This window comes from Olea europaea, unplaced genomic scaffold (assembly GCF_002742605.1).
Source record: "Olea europaea var. sylvestris unplaced genomic scaffold, O_europaea_v1 scaffold1259, whole genome shotgun sequence".
Lineage (NCBI taxonomy): Eukaryota > Viridiplantae > Streptophyta > Magnoliopsida > Lamiales > Oleaceae > Olea > Olea europaea.
The window spans coordinates 366,787-387,919 of NW_019230035.1; the positions used below are offsets into that span (position 1 = coordinate 366,787).

General features: G+C 31.2%; 2 protein-coding genes across 2 annotated transcripts; one reads left to right on the forward strand and one right to left on the reverse strand.

Annotated features, from left to right (window-relative positions):
* Window positions 1–10,611: 10,611 nt before the first annotated feature.
* On the reverse strand, window positions 10,612–13,419 carry LOC111374538 (V-type proton ATPase 16 kDa proteolipid subunit). The gene is made up of 3 exons (XM_022997213.1): window positions 13,143–13,419; window positions 12,759–13,044; window positions 10,612–11,046 (listed from the first exon to the last, which is right to left on the reverse strand). The coding sequence occupies exons 1-3, from the start codon at window positions 13,219–13,221 to the stop codon at window positions 10,914–10,916; spliced, it is 498 nt and encodes a 165-aa protein (XP_022852981.1). The 5' UTR covers window positions 13,222–13,419; the 3' UTR covers window positions 10,612–10,913.
* A 2,444-nt stretch (window positions 13,420–15,863) lies between these two features.
* LOC111374539 (aldehyde oxidase GLOX-like) lies at window positions 15,864–17,817 on the forward strand. The gene has a single exon (XM_022997214.1). The coding sequence runs from the start codon at window positions 15,997–15,999 to the stop codon at window positions 17,665–17,667; it is 1,671 nt and encodes a 556-aa protein (XP_022852982.1). The 5' UTR covers window positions 15,864–15,996; the 3' UTR covers window positions 17,668–17,817.
* The last annotated feature ends 3,316 nt before the right edge of the window (window positions 17,818–21,133 follow it).

The following is a 21,133-nucleotide window of genomic DNA, read 5'->3' on the forward strand; positions in this document are numbered from 1 at the left end:
ATCTTGGTAGGAATGCGGTGGTGGTGATGATAGCAACGGTGCTCCTGTTGGCAGTGGGTATTTGGGTGGTGGTGGTGATTTGGTTGGTGTTGGTGTAGTTGGGAATGGTGTGTTGTTGGTTGTGTTTGGTGGTGGTGGTGGTGGTGGTGCTTGATGCGGTGGTCGTCCTGGTGGCTATCGTGGTTTTTGGAGGTAGAGACGTTGGTGAGGTTGTGGGTTTGTTATCGTTGGTGTGTTTAGTGGTGGTGGTTGTGGTGGTTTTCAACGACGATGGAAGTGTTTGTTATTGGCAATGATTTTGTTGGTAATGATGTCATGGAGTTGGTGTTGGCGGTGGTTGTGATGGTGTTGTGGCCGAGGTAGTGTTTGTGACCAAGTACTATGGTGGATCAGGATTGGGTGTTTGATGTGTGTGACCAATTATTTGGTCTCCCAATGACTGATTATTAATCCGTGACTTAAAATTTGATCATTTTGTGACTAAAAAAGTAATCTGGGACCATCAAATTAGAAAATATGTGACCCGTGACCTATAATTTTTTGAATTTGTGACCAATAATATAAATTGTGATCTATAAAATTGATGGATAAATTGTGATCCGTGACCACGAAATAATTTGTGACCTATCAAAGTTTCGTTTCGTGACCTCGAAATAATTTGTGACCAAATAATTTGATAATATGTGATCAGTGAATAAATCTTGAAATTAATAATAACAGATTAAAATATCAGGTAAAATATAGTTCTAATATAGAAGAAGATAATATAGTTGGAACATACAGTAAAGACATAAAAGAAGTTTTAGAAATTTTTAGAATAATTAAAAATTTACCTGTAGAAATAAAAGAAAAATAATTAAAAAGATATTATTTGAAGAATATAAGCATATATATATAATAGAAGAAGTCTTTAGTGAAATAGATTTCATAGTAATCTGGAAGTAAAAAAGTTAGATTATTTAGACTTAGAAATAAGAAGTAACAGTAGAAAAATAACAACTGTAGAAAGTAATATTTTAAAGTGTAATTTAAAAACTAAACATAAATTACATAGTTTATTTTCAAAAGAACCAAGTCAAAATAGTATTATAGACTTAATTATAAATTTTTCCAGAAATTTAGAACTTGAAAATAAAAAGAAGTCTAATTATTTAGAAATAATTGAAGACAATATTATAGATAAAAATATTGAAATAAAAAATATTAAAGAATCTTTAGATTATATTAAGAATCAAAATTCTAGTATCCTAGAAAAATTAGTAAAATTTGAAAAAATTCCTATAAAACTAGATTTTTCAGAAATTATAAAGAATTTAGATTTTAATAAACCTAAAGAAATAGAAATAGATATTAAAAGAATAACAATTAAAATAGAAGAATTAGTTAAGGATCTTAAAAATTGTACTCTTAGTTAATGACAAATAAAAATTATTTAGAAGCACTTGAATATTTATAAACCTTTCATACAGAAGTAGAAGGACTTACTAGACATATTTCGCCAAAAAAATCAAGACACAGTTATTGTTAAACAAAATAATATAATAATTGCATTATTATTATCCCTCTATAAAAAGATAGATATTTTAGATAAAACAAAAATTACATATAACATACCCTCTTCATCAAACATAGAAAAATATTTAAGATTTCTAACAGATAAGTTAGAAAATTTAAGTTTTAAAGAAACATGTAAGAAAAAGTAACTAGAAAATTACCTAAAGAATATAAGTTTTCAAGATGAATCCATTTTTAGGAAGATCTAGATAAATGAAGAAGCCTCTTCATCAAGAGATAGACCTAGATTAAGTTTATCAAGTATAAACAGAAATTTAATAGATAGAATGTTAAATAAACCAGAACAATATGATCAAAATATTGAAGAAATATTAGATCCACAACAAGATTATACTAGATTCAGACACATGGTTTAAGGCTTTTAAATCCAAATGTATTATAAAATAGAGGAATGTTAGAATCAAGTACTCAATTTTTTAGACATCATAGAGAAGTTTCTATAAAATGTATAGGAAATCAAGTAAAAAAGTTAAATTTAATATCAGAAAAATCTAAAAAAGAATTAAAAAAGAAAAATTTTAGATTTATGCATTTAGGACTTATAGTTATAGGTATTAAAGGATTGACGAGAAAAAATTTAGGATGTAAAATTTTAATTACTATATATGATGAAAGAATTAATAATATAGATAAAAGCCAAATAGCTAGTAAGGAAGTAGGCATGAATAGTAATAATGGAATAATTTACTGTAATCCAGATTTTTTAATAACTATAAAATATTTTTCAGAAAAAAATTAAGATAGGAATTCAAACAAAAGGATATGAAGACGTAAAAAGTTGAGATAATTTATTAATACATATAGGATTTTTAGGGAGGTGTTCTAATAATTCACAAACTAAATATAAAATTTACATAGACAAAGTAGTAAATTTAATGAGTTGTAAAGGAATTAATATGGTAAGACCAAAAGAATATTCATCAGATCAATTAGCAGGACTAGAATGGAATATTGATAGATTTTTAGAAAACAGCCAAGAAAAAATTATAGCACCACAAGAATAATTAACCTATAAAGACATAAATTGAAGAACTAGTTTAAGATTTTTAGATTATAATTAAATACAAAATAATAATTTTGAAGATGAATTAAATCAATCTAATTCAGAAGAACAAGAACAAGTTAATGAATACGTTCATACAGAATTATTAGAAGAAAATTTAGATAAAAGAATTTTCCCTAAAGAATTAGGAATGATTTTAGATAAAAAAAAAAAGAATTATTATTATTAGAAGATCAAATGTATATTAATAAACAAATAAAAGAACTAGAATATTTATATTATGATTCAGATTTAAATATAAGGATAGGAATAAGTAAAGAAGAAATAGAAGAAATAAGATCAGAAAGATCTGATTATAAAGAACTTATGGATGATGAAAATGTTTATAAATCTTTTGATGAGACACCTTTTGGTAGAACCATAAAGCACGAGACATTAATTTATGGGTCTAGTTATCCTCCAAGAGGAGTTTATAATATTTGTAATAACCCACCAGAAAATACTAAATATGTTTTAAAAGGAAGTGAAAGACCATTAGAAAACAAAATAGAATTTCAAGCAGATAATAAAGCACAAATATTAAATATTATATCATATGATCCACAGACATGGACAAATATAATAGATGTATGGAAAAATACTATAATAGGACATTTTATTAGAAATTTTCAAGAAATGGAACATTTAAATATGTATAGGTATTTAGAAACATTTTTAGGAGAAAGTACTAAAGTAATGTGGGAAGCATTTAAAACAGAAAGAAAAGAAGAATTTGAACAATTAGTAAGCTTAGGAAGTAATCCTTATAATTTTGTAAATAAAATTCAGATATTAATTACTAGAGCGGATCCAAATTCAGGACATATGAGTATACAAAGAAAGCAATGAGAGACTTAGAACAACTTAGTTTATATAAATGGACTAAAGCTAGACATGTTGAGAGATTTTTAAATGAATATTATTACTTAGTATCAATTTCGGGAAATACATTTAATCAAGAAATAGAAAATAAGTTATTTCATAAATTACCAAGACCATTAGGACTAGAAATAACAGACTCATGGAATAATTTAAATTCAGTAAAAGAACATCCAGAAAAACAATGGAGCATAGGACATAGAATTCAACTTAGTTTATATAAATGGACTAAGCTAGACATGTTAAGAGATTTTTAAATGAATATTATTACTTAGTATCAATTTCAGGAAATACATTTAATCAAGAAATAGAAAATAAGTTATTTCATAAATTACCAAGACCATTAGGACTAAAAATAATAGACTCATGGAATAATTTAAATTCAGTAAAAGAACATCCAGAAAAACAATGGAGCGTAGGACATAGAATTCAACATGTAATAAGATGTTTAGAAGGAAAATGTGTAGAACTACAAATACAAAAACAATTTAAAAAGACAGATTATAAATTTTGTAAAGATATTTTTACACCACAAACATATGGAGCTTCTAGTTCAAAGAATTATAAGAAAATATATAATAAAAATAAAAGACCAATTAGGAAAAAGTATTTTATCAGAAAATCTAATAAAAGAAAACCTTATTTAAATGAAAAAAGACATGTTAGAAAATTTAAACCAAATAGAACTTATAGAAATAAACTTAATTGTTATATTTGTAATAGTAATGAGCATTTAGCTAAAACTTGTCAAAAAAGAATAAACAATAATGATAAAAAGAGTACATTAATAGAATGTATTAATGAAGATCTAATACAAGTAGATGGGTATGAATCAGATAAAGAATCTATATATAGTATAATATCTACTGAAGATAGAAATATGGAAACAGGACAAGAAAAATCTGATTATGAGATTTTAGATTAATTTTTAGATTTAAAAATTAATAATGAATCAAAATCAGAAGAAGATATAGAACTAGTAGAAATAGAGGATTGCATACATAATTGGCAGAAAATACAAGAACAGATAATATAACATGTTATTTATGTTTTTGGTATCCAACTAGAAAATTAAGAGCAAAATGTTTAGAATGTTATAAAAAAGCATGTATTAAATGTTTAGAAAATAATAATTTAATAATTAACGAAGAAGAAGTAAAAATAGAATTTACTGAAGAACAAATAAAAATTTTAGACATAAGAATTATTAGGAAAAGAATTGAAAATTTAGAAGAAATGCAAAAGTTATTTATAAGAAGAAAAGAAATATTAGAAAATAATAAAGGAAAAAGTATTATTAAAGAAAATCAAGACTCAATACAAATAGAATATATAGAAGTAGTTTGTAATTCAGAAAAATTAAAAAATATTAAGATAAAATGTCAAATAAGAATAGACAATTATATTATAAAATGCTTAGGGCTTATAGATTCAGAATGTAGTAATTGTGTAATTAATAAAAGATTAATACCAGATAAATATATTGTAAAATCAAAAGAACCAGTTAATGCACAACAAATGGATGAAGAATCATATACTTATATAGAAAAATTAAAACCAAAAAGTAAAATTAGTTTTGAAACTAATTGTGGATTAAGTACAGAATATACATTACCTATAGAATCTACATGTGTAAGACCATTGAAATCAAAAAATATAGATTTTATTATTGGATTAAGTTTTTTATTAAAAGACGATGATAGTATAACAATTACTAAAGATTTTGTACATTTACAAAAACATACATTATTCACACCTACACAAACTAATCACTTTAAATCAGAGTGCATAGAGAAGCGTAGTGGTTGTAGCAGCAGTAAAAATCAAGAAAAAGAATGTCCCTGTAAAAAAGAAAAAGAATGTCAGTTAGTAGAAAATTTTATAGAAAAATAATATGAAATAGATCTAGAGACAATAGAAATTATAGACTATGAATTTTTAGACAATGAAAAAATATATAATAAATTAGTTACAGAACAAGAAATTGATGGTTTAATTTCAAAATTAGAAAAAATGGAAATAATAGGAGAAAATGTATTAAAATATTGATAAAAAGATAGAATAATGTGTGAATTAAAAATAAAAAATCCAGAATATATAATAAAGACAAAAAATATAAAAGCTACAAATAATGATATTGAAGACTTTAAAATGCATATAGAAGAATTTATAAAATTAGGAGTAATAAGAAAACCAGATAGTCCTCATAGATCAGCAGCTTTTATTGTAAGAAAACATTCGAAAATTATTAGAGGAAAGAGTAGAATGGTAATAAATTATAAAAGACTAAATGACAATACAATAGATGATGCATATAATATACCAGACAAAATAGTTTTAATAAAAAAGATTCAAGATTGTAAGATTTTTAATATGTTTGATTTAAAGTCAGGATGTTGGCAGATCAAGATGCATCCGGATAGTATAAAATGGACAGTATTTAAATGTCTAGAAGGTCATTTTGAATGGTTAGTTATGTCATTTGGAATTAAGAATGCACCAAGTATTTTTCAAAGGAAAATGAAAAATATTTTAATAAGCATAATAAATTTGTAGTAGTATACATAAATGATATTCTTGTGTTTAGTAAAAATAGAAGAGAACACATAGGTCATTTACAGATAGTTTTTTCAGAATTCATTAGACATGGATTAATTATTAGTAAAAAGAAAATGGTTTTATTTAAAGAATATATAGATTTCTTAGGAGTAAATATAGGAGAAGGAAAAATTAAATTAAAACCACATATAGCTCAAAAAGTTTTAGAGTTTCCAGATAAATTAGAAAACTTAAAACAAATTCAGAAGCTTTTAGGATTAGTTAATTATGCTAGATCATTTATAAAAGATTTAAGAAAAATTGCAAGACCTTTATATGCAAAAACCTCACCAACAGGACAAAGGTATTTTAACCAAGAAGATGTAAAATTAGTACAAGAAATAAAAAAAAATGATAAAAAATTTACCAGAATTAACAATGCCATCAGATACAGATTTTTTAATTATTGAGACAAGTTCACTAGGATGGGGTACAGTTTTATTTTGTAAATTAAATAAATATTCTGATAAAAGTTTAGAAAGAATTTGTAAATATAATAGTAGACATTATAGAGAAAAAGGAAATATTAGTATAGATGCAGAATTACTTGCTGTAAATTATACTTTAGATAGTTTTGAATTTTTTATTATTTATAAAAAAGAAATAATTATTAGAACAGATTGTATTGCAATAGTTTCCTTTTATAATAAACTTAAGTTAGACTCCAAGAAAAGTAGTAAGAGAAGATAGCTTAATTTTATAGATATGATTACTAATACAGGAATTAATATAGAATTTGAACATATAAAATGTAGTGATAATAAATAGGGCTGAACATGGTCCGGTCCGGTTCGGTTCGATTAGGTTTGATTCTAACGAGAACCGAACCGACCCAAAATTTTCGGGTATTTAGTAAGTGGAACCATCGGGTCCATATTTAATTACGGAACCATTCGAGTTCGGTTCCATTTGGTTCAGTTCGGTTCTGTATTATAATTAAATTTTTTAAAATATACAAAGTTACGTTAATTTAATTAATAATATGTTCAATATAAGCTCTTACAAAATAACGTAGTTCAATCTTATGTGTTACACGTCTCTCTTTGTTGAATTCTTCATAAATTTGATTATTAAAATCACAGAAAGAGAAAGATAGCGAGTTCAAAATAATTAAGAGAGATGCTGTAGAGTTTTAATTCGATTTTCTCCGGTAGAAACGACACTACAGTAGAATAACAGATTTGGATAAAATTGAGGTCAATTTGATTAAATTGATTTTGAACTGAAAATTAGAAATATGGAAATCATATTTTGTGGTTTGAACTAAATTAACTAGTTAACAAATTTATTTAGAAAAAATAAAATAGTTTTACTTATTTAAAATAAATTAATTAAAAAAATTACAGAGATTCGGTTCTTCGGGTCTTGATCTAGGACCGAGAACTGAACCATACCCGTCGGTTCTTAATTCAAATATTCATTCGGGTATTTAACTTGAGAAGAATCGTCGGGTTCGATTCGGGAGTTTTGTCCAACCCTAATAATAAAATAGCAGATATTCTAAGTAGAATGATAGAAAATAAAGATTATTTTGAAATTAATTCATTCTAATATTGATAGATGCCAAGACCACCTCCAAGACCAGGAATTTTGCTAGGGAATTCTTTTGCTTCAAACGCATTGATAAAGACTTCATCTACTCAAAACAGACCATCTTACCAAGAACGAATGAGATTTCGTAATCAAGAGTTGATAAGTTTTCCTAATAGTAATATTACTTTTAAAGTTTTATAGCATATTTCTTTAAATATAGAAGAAAAATGTTTGTTAGACAATTTATGGATATCTTATAATAAGAATCCAAAAGACCAAAAGTATTTTCTTGCATGTTTAAATGCACTTTCATAACATTTTTATCAGAACAAGAATAAGTTTAAATTTTATGTAATAGTCAAGGGCAAAAACCCTGGTGTTTTTCATACATGGTTAAAAGTAGTAGATTGCATAAAAGATTTTAAAGTTCCTCTTTACAAAGGTTTTCATAATTTCTAAGAAGCTTTAGATTCAACCAGACAGATAATTGGAATTAACTCCTTTGTTTCCCTTTCACTCAGAAATTACTCAAAGCCCCCTCTTGATTTCTCACCAAGCAAAGACAAAAATATTTTCTGTAGTCATTGTGAATGCATGCAGAAAAATTTTAGTATAGTTAATGAATCCAACCATACTGTCATGACACAAAGATCTTCACTACAAAGAAAGATCACAGAACTTGAAAAAGAGATAATTGAGTTAAAGCTCAGTTTATCTAGAGGTACTATTGAGTCCAAGAAGTCAATAGCTAGTCTAGTTCAAGCGGTAACTTATAAAGACTTATCAAACCCATTAAAGGTTGTGGACTTGCCAAAAACCCAACAGACTCAAAGATCTGTTGATTCCTCTACTAGACTAGAAAATCAGATACAGCAGACTGATAAATCTACTACAAACAAAGAAAAAGAAATCTATGATTTATTGGGCCAGCCCAGGGGTAAATTTGATTATTATGTCAAATATAGTCCACCAGAACATTATCTTGGTAATCCAAGTTCATCTCAGACCCAAGAAATTCATTCTAACCAAGACAAGGGTAAGACAATTGTTCAAGACGGTCAAGATCCAATATTATTTCAAGATGCTCAAAATCCAAATGAAGATGCCGTTTCTTTAGAAAAGATTTTCTCTCAAATTGAAGAATTCTAAAAACAGTTTAAAAAAGAAGAAGGAACTTCATCCAGAAGAAAGAAAAAAATTCAAATTAAGAAGAAGAAAAATGATGAAGAATTAAAAGAACAAATTAGAGAAGCAGTTAAACAAGTTTTTGAGACAGTATTTGAAAAGAAAAATGAAGAAGAAAAAGAGATTCCAGAAAATCTACAAAGAGAAAATAATGAAGAAGACAAATCTCAACCAGATAATGGAGAAGAAGATTCAGAAAATGTAGGATTCAATAATTCAGACAGTGGAATGTCATTTTCACCTACTGACCTACAACAGAACAAAATATCATAAATGCTATGGAAAGATAAGATGAGATTGCCGACGCAAGAAGACAATGAACTTTTAAAAAACAGATGCTTCAACAAGACATAAAGAGAAAACAGTAAATATTCCCCGACATAGTGGAAAACTTTTACAAAAGAAAGATTTCCACTAATAGTTAAAGAGACTTTTTTGATTGGCCAGAAGCTTCTCGGTGGAGTGAGTGCCTTTCCCATTAAGGGTAGAATAGACTTTTTGCTCCCAAGAATTTCTCTATATAAGAAATACGTTTAATTTGGTTAAGGCAGGAGTTTACAGCTTGTGTAATCACTGCTATCCAAAAAACCCTTTGAAACCTCCTTACAGAAAAATTCTCAATCCAAAAATCATTGTATAGCTGAAGTTCTTGTGAATATTTTAAGGTACTTTTGTTTTCTTAAGTTTTATTTTAAGAACTTTAGGGATTTCCCGAAAGGAAAATCCTTAGTTGTAAATCCTTTAAGATGAATTTATAAATCCTTGTTTAATGTTTTATGCATCTTTAGTTATGTAAATATTTGATAAATCATTTCATCCTATGTATATAATAAAAGCATAACTTGATTTCTAGAAGTCATACTATTTTTAGGTTAATCCTGAGTGACCCAGATAAGAGAAAACTGTTCGCCAGAGTGAGCCTTTTGATGTTTTTTAAAGATGCTTAGGAAAAGGAATAAATTAATCTAAAATTTTTATAAGGGAGTGCCAAGAGTAACTTTATAGAATGAAATCAGGTTTAAGTTTATATGTCATAGGTGGTGAAAATTTAAATGAAAAAAAGGGTGGATTTATACATGATTCTAACAAAAGATTTATAGTTTAAGGAGAGTACTGAGTAGGATTAAAATTATTAAAAATTAAAAAGTTATAAAACAGAAAAGTTATTAAAAGTTAAAAAGTTATAAAACCGAAATACCCAACAGCAGCAAAAGAACAAAACAAATTATCAAACGACCATTAATTATATAATTGTGATTTTATTATATTTAATTAATAAATATTTTTAACTAATTAGATAAAAACCTGATTTTTGTATTAGTTAAACTTGAAATATGATTTTTGAATTGTGCATAGTTAATACATGATTTATGAATTTTTCCCTTTTTTAAAATTAAGCCCAAACAGAGGGCTAAATTAAAATCAAATTGGTTAAATAACTTGTAACCGCTTATAATTTGATAGCCAGACAACGGTTTGTAAAGCATTCAATGGCCTATTCATCCATTCAATAGATTAACGTTTTCCTGGGAAACCTTTTCGGGCACCAAAGGCTGCCATGAAACGTAATTCTCTGGAATGAAGAATGTTCAATAGCTTCGACATGTCCAATAAAGTTAGGAGAAACATATAAAAATTTTCCTTTCGATTCACCATATCGAACTCGCCACTCTCTTTTATTGTGCTTTAAAGTTAACTTTTTAGTAAGTTTTGTCGGTAAAAATAGCAACTCCATGAATCAAGTTCGAACAGGAGGGAAAAAAAAAAGGAAAAAAAGAAAAGACTTAATTTTAAGCATATATCCGAACAAAATACCACTAATGTGGATTGAACTTGCAAAAGCAAAATACAGTGGTTTTACACAAATCAAATCTGGGTCTAGCAAGACACCACATTAATATAGTACTCAAAAACAACTTTATTAGGGGAGGGAGGGAGAACTAGAATACATCTACATCTATCATCAGTACATATCAACTGCCAACTTATGGCCTGGCAATTGCCACACACATATAAAGCTCGAAACTAAGAAAATCCGCCGTAGTCCAACGACCATTTCGTACCAAGAAACAAACCGTAGTCTCGAGCTAAATGCCCTCGCCTAGTCTGCTCTTGACTGACCAGCACGAGAAGAGAGAATAATGCCAACAATAAGACCATAAAGAGCCAAAGCTTCCGCAAAAATGAGAATAAGAATCATCCCAACAAAGAGCTTTGGCTGTTGTGCGTTGGCTCTGTAAAAGAGAGGAATAAAGTCAGTAATTGATACAATATTATGATGTCTAAAGAGATGATCACAAAATACAGAAAGAATGAAGCCAATAATTTCTTGAAATACTTGATGCAGATGATAGATCAATATATCAAAGCTAAGAAGGAACCCAACTGAAGAAAACATCCGGAAATCAGAATAGAAAAATGACAGGTGCCAATCTGGAATTACACAACAGAGGAAGCAAACAAAAAAGGGATCCTGTGTGCTTCCACGATGCAGATGATGGAGAACCAATGTATCTATCACTATGTAAGTATCATTTAGATGATAAAAAGAGTACGAGAGAGTTGGTTACATTTTTCCTTTTTAACAGAATAATTGTGGAAAACATCTTCAGTAGAAAAATAACATTTAGCTTACTACTTTCATCCAATCAGCTACTTGTAAGTTCTAAGTATTAAACACAACTTTCATTCAATTCATTGGTCAATTTTCTTCCAAGTTCCCCCACAAATAAAACCATACAGAAAAAATCTTGTGCATTGCACCACGAACCGTGCAAGGAGTTCATTTAAAAACCTCAAAGCTTATGTTTTGATTGTACTCTTTGAAGCCTTATACCTTGAATTATAGAGGTGCAAGCCACGAGGCATAATCTCGAAGGGCTAAGGCATGTGCTCCTTTGTCTTGCTCCTCAGTTGTTTCTTAAATAACATTATTTTGGGGGTGTTTTAGGAGTTATTTTTTTATTTTAATTACAACTTCACTCTAAAACTAAAAGAAAATAATTGGTAATTAGACGAGTGAAGAGCTCAAGCATACTCTAGCCCTCTACTCCTAATAACAAAGAGTGATCCACTTAAAGACGAACTCACAACATTTAACATCTAGTGACTATGGAATGTCACAAGTAACTTTACACTGGTACTCTTTCTTATATATTAATCTTGTTGGTGTTGTGTTATCTTTTCAATAGATTTTCTTATACTTCTCTTTTTCTTTTTTCTTTTTTTTTTTAGTCAAAGCAAGCAAAATTCATCAATAGCTTGAGTTCTGCAACGTCTCGTGCTTATAGTTCTTACCATGATTAGCATCCTTTTTGCAGTGATTAATAATTTTTAAATTCGTTATCTGCTTCTTTTAATCCACTTTACATTACTAGTTATAGCTTAGACTTTAATTTTGCAGGAACGTTGATTATAGACATTCTAAAAGGTTGGTGGATAAAATGATTTATGCATATTCAAAATTCACTTAATCAAAATAAAGATGAACAGAATTATATCATATTAAATATCTCACTATCAAGAAAAATCATCAAAAATGGACCTAGAGCAATCGAATCATAAGTATCTCATAAATCAAAACTAATTTTGTTTCGTCAATAATTGCAAGCATCAAATCAAGCGTCTTTGCTGGTCTTATGCTTTATATATTAAGACAACATATATCTATGTTTAAAGCAGATTTAAATGAATACAAATTGAGCCGCTTTTTTTGCTCATAATAGATATTATGATTTCATAGCCAGGCGAAAGACAGGGATTCTCGGTGACACCCATTTATGAAAAATTATGTACATGTTTGGCCTTTAATCAACAAATCAATCCACTAGACAAAATTCAGATGTATACACCGGGATCCTCTCTACCAGCTAAAGCCTTAATCGACAATCATTGTGCTGCCTGGAAAATTGCCTATGGACATATTGAGACGATAAGAGAAGCTTACCTAACACCAGCATCCCCCACAATTCCGATGGCCATGCCGGCAGACAGACCAGCGAGGCCACAAGCCAGACCGGACGAAAGGTGAGCGTAGCCATCAAACAAGTAATAAGACTTGGCTTTAGGGTTAATTCCGGTACTAATGATCACAGCAATAATCAATCCATAAATACCTAAAACACCAGCCATAACCACCGGCACAATGGACTTCATCACCAGCTCCGGACGCATCACTCCCATCGACGCCACTCCAACGCCGCTCTTCGCCGTACCGTAAGCCGCCCCCATACCTACAACAAATTTAAAAAAAAAAAAAAACGAATAATTACAAGAAATTACTATTACAGCCTTAGATCTGGAACGGTAAGGAATGGATCGATGAGGTTACAGGAGAATACTAGGGCGGCCGCAGCGCCAAGGAAACCGAAGAACGGTGCCGTTTCATCGCCGCTAAACGTTGACGACATCTTTGGATCGGATATAAAAAGATCGGATCTGAATGATTTTTGCGTGGGGGAGAGACAGATGAGCCGTTTGATTAAGACGCTTGTATTATGAAATTCGGGACGGTCACGGCGCTTTATTATTTGATTAGAAAATTGGATAAAAGGAGGTTGAATTTTTATAAAATTTGATAAATTTGCTTCATTGAAAAGATGATAAAAAGTGGAAGTTTCATAAAGTGTATGGCTAAAAATAAATTTGAGAAAAAAAAAATGAATTTTTAAAATTGATTAGAGCAAGACCCATCCCTACAGAAGAAGCTCAAATATTGAAAAATAATGTTTAAGATTCAAGAACGGGATTGAAGTAGTTTTGTTCGGATAAAAATTCAAGTTTCAAGTCACGTATAATTCCATGATATTTATGTGATTAATATTTTTTAAAGTGAATCTAACCATTTAATAAAGATCTTGAGTCAAATTTTGTGAACATGTAAAATAAGTTTTATTTATTATTCCTACACATACAGGTTAGGACAAGGGATTCTACATTGTTGCAATTCCATTTAATTTTGGCTTAAGATCATTAAGTTAGATAAATTTTTCTTCCACTTCATTTTCGAAAATGAGAAAGACATAGTTCATTTTCAAGATGTATTGATCGTGAAATGGTAGACATACGAGACTCAAAATCTCGTGCTAAAAAGTATGAAGATTCAAGTCTTTTTCAAGACTTAAATTAATATTGAGAATGCTCGTCGAATAAACAATTTGATATAAGAGTTCAAATCAAATCGATAAAACTTTAGCTAAATTTTATTTTTAAAATGTGATTATTATTTTCAAGTGATATTGAAAACAATTAAAATGATTATTTACATAAGAAAATCGAATATTGATCGATTCCAACAAATAGTTACTCGAACACGATCTATTTGGACCATGTCCAGCTACGGTCTATTTTCTAAAATTTTATGTCACCAATTAGTAATTACCAACACAGCATTTAAAGATGTCCTATTAATATCACATAAGCTTCACTTTGTCAGGTCAATATGTGGTCGTGAAACCCTAGATGTCATAGGTAACACCCTATCCAGTGTTCCCAACATTAAAGACATTCAAACATGACTTTAAAACGCCTATATAACTTTGGCTTTTCTCGAGCGAATCTGATTATTTTTCTCGAATTCCCCGTTATTCTTTATTTTAAATGATAATTAATTTATGAAATACTTTCACGAAACTCAGCCAGGTCACTGAACAATAAGAAGAGATAATTAGAGTAACGATTGTAAACCTTTTCGACTTAATGCTACTATAATTTAACTTTTCATTTTTTGCAGTCGCAGTCTCAAATATTTTACGTTTGCAATCAGAGGGTCTCTAGACGGTCAGTTGACCATGAAAAATTACTCAAATCAAGTTACACGTACACTAAGTTTTATATTAATAATCCCGTTTGTTTCTCATTTTTTGAAGAATGAGAATGAAAAATATAACCGTTGCGGGTTCCACACAAAAGATAGAAATTCAAATTTGATAACTTGATATGATAGATAACGATCATATTTTTTATTTTAATGGAAATAGAAAGGGAAACAAACATGGGCTAAGTTTGACATTCTTGTTATATGACTTTTTTTAGATATTGATTTTCACAGCACTTTAAACAATCAATAACATATATTTTGACAACACTTGTAGTGACAAACTTGATGTACACCAAATATGTACAACTAATTCAATCCAAAATTGTTTTAATCAATTGACCATTTAAAAAAAAATTAATAATAATAATAACAACTTTACACATTCCACAAAAATAAAAAATAAAAAAAAAAAAAAACGGGGAAAACAAATACTTCATCATCTTCCCCTTCCCATCCTCACACCAAACCCAAAAGGGAAATTTAGGAGATCACTCGATGATCTCTTATTAGATCTTGCTTAATGTTTGTGGATTTCTTTTCGTTTGATTTCACTAAAAAGTTCATCATCTCCCCCTATCTTAATTCATAGAAAAATAAACACTAGACAGATAAATAGCGAACTAAGAGGGAATCAAATCGATCATTTACTTGCAACTCTCTTTATCTCACTTGCAATCCCTTTTTATCTTTTTTTTTTTTTTCTGAATTATCTACATTGGTATAATGGGAATGGTTGGTCCTTTTTCAATCTTGATAGATTAATCAGATTCAAATTTTCAACTTTTCTTTTGATTTCTTGGCCTTTTCAGCCTCAAAACCTTAGAAGTAAAGCTTTTGTTTCAAGCTATTGTTAATTCAAGAAGGCATGGAACTTGAAAAATGATTTGGTTCTCTTGGCGTGTGCGATGCATCACAAAAAGCGTCTAGAGGTTCTTCAACTGCACAAAAAAGGTTCGAGATCATGATTGCCACAAATAAAATATTAAAGTAAAAAAAAAAAATACAACAAATTGAAAGATTTGGAAATGTGGCTAATAGATATAATAATATGAAGGGTTGTGCTATGTGTACATAATGATGTACACACAGCTTTACACCCCCTCACATGAAGGGAGATCCACGCATAATAAAATATTCGTGAACCCTCCTCTTATTGTGTGAAGCTGTGTGTACACGTGTGCACACAGCTTTATCCTAATATGAATGGCATCCAAAGAAAAAACAAAAAAGGAACCTTAGCCGGAAAAATAATGTCAATGCGTTTGGTTGCGTGTAATTTTTGCTTCTGAACCCCACTGGCAGAAGGATTTATAACCTGACCAAACCCACCCCGCTTCACAGCTTCTCCACTAACATCCAAAGCAAAATGCATCACATCAATCCAAATTATCCAACTGTTACTCTTCCCTTTCTTCTCCGGCAGCTCCTTATACTCCTGTTGCTAACATGTCACCGGATAATATATACACGCGCCGCTGCGGGTAACTGGGACCTACTCCAATCCAACATTGGCATATCTGCCATGCACATGCAACTCCTCAACAACGACAGAGTAATCATTTTCGATCGGACAGATTTTGGGGCCTCAAACATTTCATTGCCCAATGGAAAGTGCCGGAACGACCCAAACGACACCGCTTTGCAAAATGACTGCACCGCTCATTCTGTCGAATACGATGTGGCTTTAAACTCAATCCGCCCTCTGATGGTGCTCACCGACGTCTGGTGCTCCTCCGCCGCCGTCATGCCGGACGGAGTTTTGGTACAAACCGGTGGCTTCAACGACGGCGACCATGCCGTTAGAATATATAAACCCTGTATTGATGGGTCTTGTGATTGGCAGGAAATCAAAGATGGCCTGGCACAGAGAAGATGGTACGCAACCAATCATATTCTGCCGGACGGCCGGCAAATTATAATCGGTGGCCGGCGGCAGTTCAATTACGAATTTTACCCAAAAAAATCACCGGCGGAGAAAGCATATAATTTGCCGTTCCTGGTGCAGACAAATGATCCAAAAATTGAAAACAATTTGTATCCGTTTGTGTTTCTGAATGTGGATGGAAATTTGTTTATTTTCGCGAATAATCGAGCTATATTGTTCGACTACACGAAGGGGGTGGTGGTGAGAAGTTATCCCGCCGTGCCCGGCGGTGATCCTCGGAGTTACCCTAGTACAGGTTCTGCAGTTTTACTTCCATTGAAGAATTTACAAGGAGAAGCTATTGGTGCTGACGTGTTGGTGTGTGGTGGTGCACCAAAGGGAGCATATATTAATGCCCTAAATGGTAATTTTGTTGGGGCCCTCAATACATGCGGAAGAATTAGTATAACGGACTCTAATCCTGTCTGGGTAATGGAGACCATGCCTCTAGCTAGGGTCATGGGTGATATGGTATTACTTCCGAATGGCAATGTCTTGATCATTAATGGAGCATCTAAGGGTACGGCAGGTTGGGAATTGGGTCGAGATCAAGTCTTAGCACCTGTTATTTATCGACCCGAGAATCGAATTGGGTCAAGATTTGAGGTTCAAAACCCAAGTTCCATACCTAGGATGTATCACTCCACCGCGATTTTACTTCGTGATGGTCGAGTACTTGTTGGTGGTAGCAATCCTCATATTTATTACAATTTTACTGGAGTATCTTTCCCAACAGATTTAACATTGGAACAATTTTCGCCAGCATATTTGAATCCAGACTCTGCGAATATGCGCCCACGTATAGTTTCACCAGTTTCACGTCCAATAATTGGGTATAGACAATTACTAGATGTTCAATTCACTCTTTCGGGCATGTTAAATAAAGATTTGGTCGTAGTAACTATGGTTGCACCCTCATTTACTACACACTCATTTGCAATGAACCAACGGCTACTTGTGCTATCCGGGAATGTGACGGTCGTTGGAAAATCCTCGTATCGAGTTCGAATTTTGACACCGAGTTCGGTCAATCTTGCACCAAGCGGATACTATCTCTTATTTGTGGTTCATCAAGATATTCCAAGCGAAGGGATTTGGGTCCAAATTAAGTAAAAAATTCACTGACATTCTTGTGAAGATAGTATATGATTCTTGTAGAATATGTCCAAATCAAGATTCTTCAACAGATTATGATTATTAATTATTTTATTGAATAAGATTTGTAAAATATATTATTTTCTGAACCATTGTCATCTATTTCATGAAATGTAAGATGGGACATGTGATGTCTGCATTTGTTTGTATGACAACATGAGTTCACTCGCGAAATCCGATGTTGTATAACACTCTCATAGTAAATGAATAAATTAAAATTTTCATTGTATGCAAGTCTTAAATATTAATCAAATATATATATTATTTATTTGTGGCTTTGAGAGAGACATGGGAAACCTTATCTTTATTGCTTATTTCCATCGCATATATTAATATTGGATTAAACTCCTTGTACGGACTCATTTGCACAGGGTCTGTACAGGGCCTCTCACATGGGGGTGGATCTTATATGTGGACCCCATGTGTGGGGTCCACCCCCATGTGAGAGCATCTGTACAGACTCTGTGCAAATGAGTCTGTACGAATAACATTTCCCATTAATGTTATATCATCGTAGCTAAGAAATTAGAGCATACGTGCAGCCTTACATATATTATAGGACCGAGGTGGTTGGATGGTGATACTATTGCTCGTATATATAATTTCCGAATAAAGAGTCTAATTTAGTCATTTTAGAGACTTGTCTAATCAACATTTTTACCTGTGTCAACTTAGTCCATCGAGTTGCTTAAGAATACTTAGAAGCAATTAATGTCAATTTAATGAATATAGGTCAATAGCTTATTACTTATCTTAGGTCGTCCAAAGTGTGTTTGTTCTTCCACGTGTCATCCAAAATCAAATCGTTAGAAAGTTTAACTCAAAAGGAGTCAATTTTAATCACACTTTATTTCTTCATTTTTGTTGCTTACGAGAAAATGGTTCCCGTGACTTGTTGCCAATGTTTTTTGTTGTTCTATTTCGTAATTGCCTTCATAATTTATTTTATTGGCTTGATAGATAGGGATCCCTTTCCAAGTTGTTTGTAAAGGCCAATTTTTATTAAGACATGATTTATGAGTATTGATCAATACATCATCCATCATTACTTTTTTTGTTGTGTGCATAGTCGAATCTCAATTAGTCCCTTTCATCACTTTATGCACGTCACGTGTTATCTTCGAGATGAACTTGAGAAGTTTCGATCTCATTAAATACATCTTATGTCATCTCAAAGATCCACTCGATTTATATTGTTCGTACAATAAAAATCGAACCTTTTTTTTGTGTATATTTCAGAGAGAGAGAGAGAGAGTCATAATTAATAGAAGGTGAATTGAGAAATCAATGAAAAAATAGTCAATTTTAATAACACTTACATTCTTTATTGTCGCTTGCAAGAAAATGCTCCCGTGACTTGTTGCCAATGTTTTAATATTTCAATTTCGTTAATGTATTTTTTCCTTCCCCCCCTCGTTGACAGAAGCACAGTTCAAAAGCAAGAATGATCCAACGACACACGTATTTGTCCGGTCGAAAACTAAGCACATGTTTCATGGATTATCTAAATTTTTATCGAAGTCAAAAATTAATTTTAATCATATCATGAAATTCACAACTTTTAACCATACTTTTCGTTATTTTTTATCAAAATCTATTAAAAATCTAATTCTAATCTCCATCAAATAGGAACCAAGACTAATATTCAAAAGCAAGAATGATCCAACGGCACACATATTTGTCCGTTCGAAAACTAAGCACATGTTTCATGGAAATTATCTAAATTTTTATTAAAGTCAAAAATTAATTTTAATCATATCATGGGACTCACGACTTTTAATCATACTTTTCGTTATTTTTTTTATCAAAATCTATTAAAAATCTAATTTTAATCTCCATCAAATAGGAACCAAAACTAATATACTACAGTTTTTTCTTGCCACTTTATATTTTTGTTAGTCATGTCAAGAACTCTGTTAATTTAGTAGACGAAGCACTTAAATTAAAAGAAAATGTTTAATAGCCAAAATGAATTTTCAAAAGATGCCAATGTTGCATGGATGCAATGGGAGAGCGAAAGTAATGGGGCGTGGCGGCGGAGGTGGTAACCACCTCTCCACGGAGGAGAGTTGGACAGTAATTTGAGTTTTATCACTCACGGGTCACCTATGCTTTCAGTTTTACAAGGTCACGGGTCTCTCTCTCTCTCTCTCTCTCTCTCTCTCTCTCTCTCTCTCTCTCTATATATATATATATATATATATATTCTCATAATGTTTGGATATACAAATCGGGATAAGAACAAAGTTTGATGAATTAAGAATTCACAAAGAGATAGATACAAGAACAAAATTAAGCAACGTTCGATGCACTCACAAAGGTACAAGTGCGCGTAAAAAGATTACTTGTATATAAATAATTCACTTATTTTGATAGCCTAGTAAGTTATACTCGAAGTTATTTTTAGAAGTCAAAAAGTGACTCTCAAAGTAATTTACGTAGAAATAAAATAAGGTGAGTTACGGAAATATGTCTTAACAATCAAATTGCTACTCCAACATGATTATCCTTTGAGTCTAGCTTGAATAATCATCTATTTCTTGGAATTTTAAAAGTAATTTTTTAAATATAGCGAAACATGCTATTATGCCTAGAAATTATCACTCCATATTCGGTCATCTTATTGGACCCGAGCCAGGCCTATTAGTGTTGGGCCCCAAAGTCGAGGCTCTGACAAGGCCAACCGAGGCGCAACCGAGGCCCTAAGAAATCTAGTCGAAGTGCCTACCGAGGCGCCTATTATTTTGCTCACCTCGTATTGGGCTCAGATTTAGGCCCACTAACCCGTTTGGCCCACTTCACATCCATTTCTCTATATACATGGATTTAACTCACACAATCAAGGTATGTTCTACACTCTCTAGCCAAACCTCCATCTCCATACTATTGCACTCTATATATCTATCTCCGTCCGACCGTTGACTTGACCGTTGGAGTGCAAACGGTCGCCGGACCCTTTTCTTGTCCGGCCGCCTTTGCCTCTTGAAGGAGTGCTACTTGCGCAGGTTTCGAGGGGATGAGGTTAGGGAACCTGTTGGAATCATTTTTGGAGGTCAATAGATTGACGTCGTCCCTGAGAAACGGTACATTAACCATATCATACCACGTACCAAAAGGTCAATGGAAATTGAAAAATTTTCGGTCAATGTTCTACCTAAAGAGAGGAGGCAGCAACATTTTTTTTCAAAGAAGATTACAACTACCAAAACAGAAAATAGCTACTCGAAGGTAGCGTGAAAAATTTCCTTGAAAGAAAGAGCTTTCCGACAAAAGGGCTGAATAAACCCACCATGGAAAGGCTACAAGAAGCTCTGGTATTTAGAAGGCAGCTGAAACCAATATTTCATCAAGTTCTCTACTGTCCATTGAAAGGGAAAAATAAAGCACAAAAAGTGAAGAAAAAATCAAAGGAGAGGAAGAACTA

Bases quoted from the DNA above. Each gene is read 5' to 3' on its own strand.
- LOC111374538 (XM_022997213.1), bottom strand. From the start codon at position 13,221: ATGTCGTCAACGTTTAGCGGCGATGAAACGGCACCGTTCTTCGGTTTC. The intron at 13,045-13,142 runs GTAACCTCATCG...AATTTGTTGTAG, and splicing joins GGCCGCCCTAGTATTCTCCT to GTATGGGGGCGGCTTACGGT. The intron at 11,047-12,758 runs GTAAGCTTCTCT...TCTCTTTTACAG, and splicing joins GTGGGGGATGCTGGTGTTAG to AGCCAACGCACAACAGCCAA.
- LOC111374539 (XM_022997214.1), top strand. From the start codon at position 15,997: ATGCATCACATCAATCCAAATTATCCAACTGTTACTCTTCCCTTTCTT.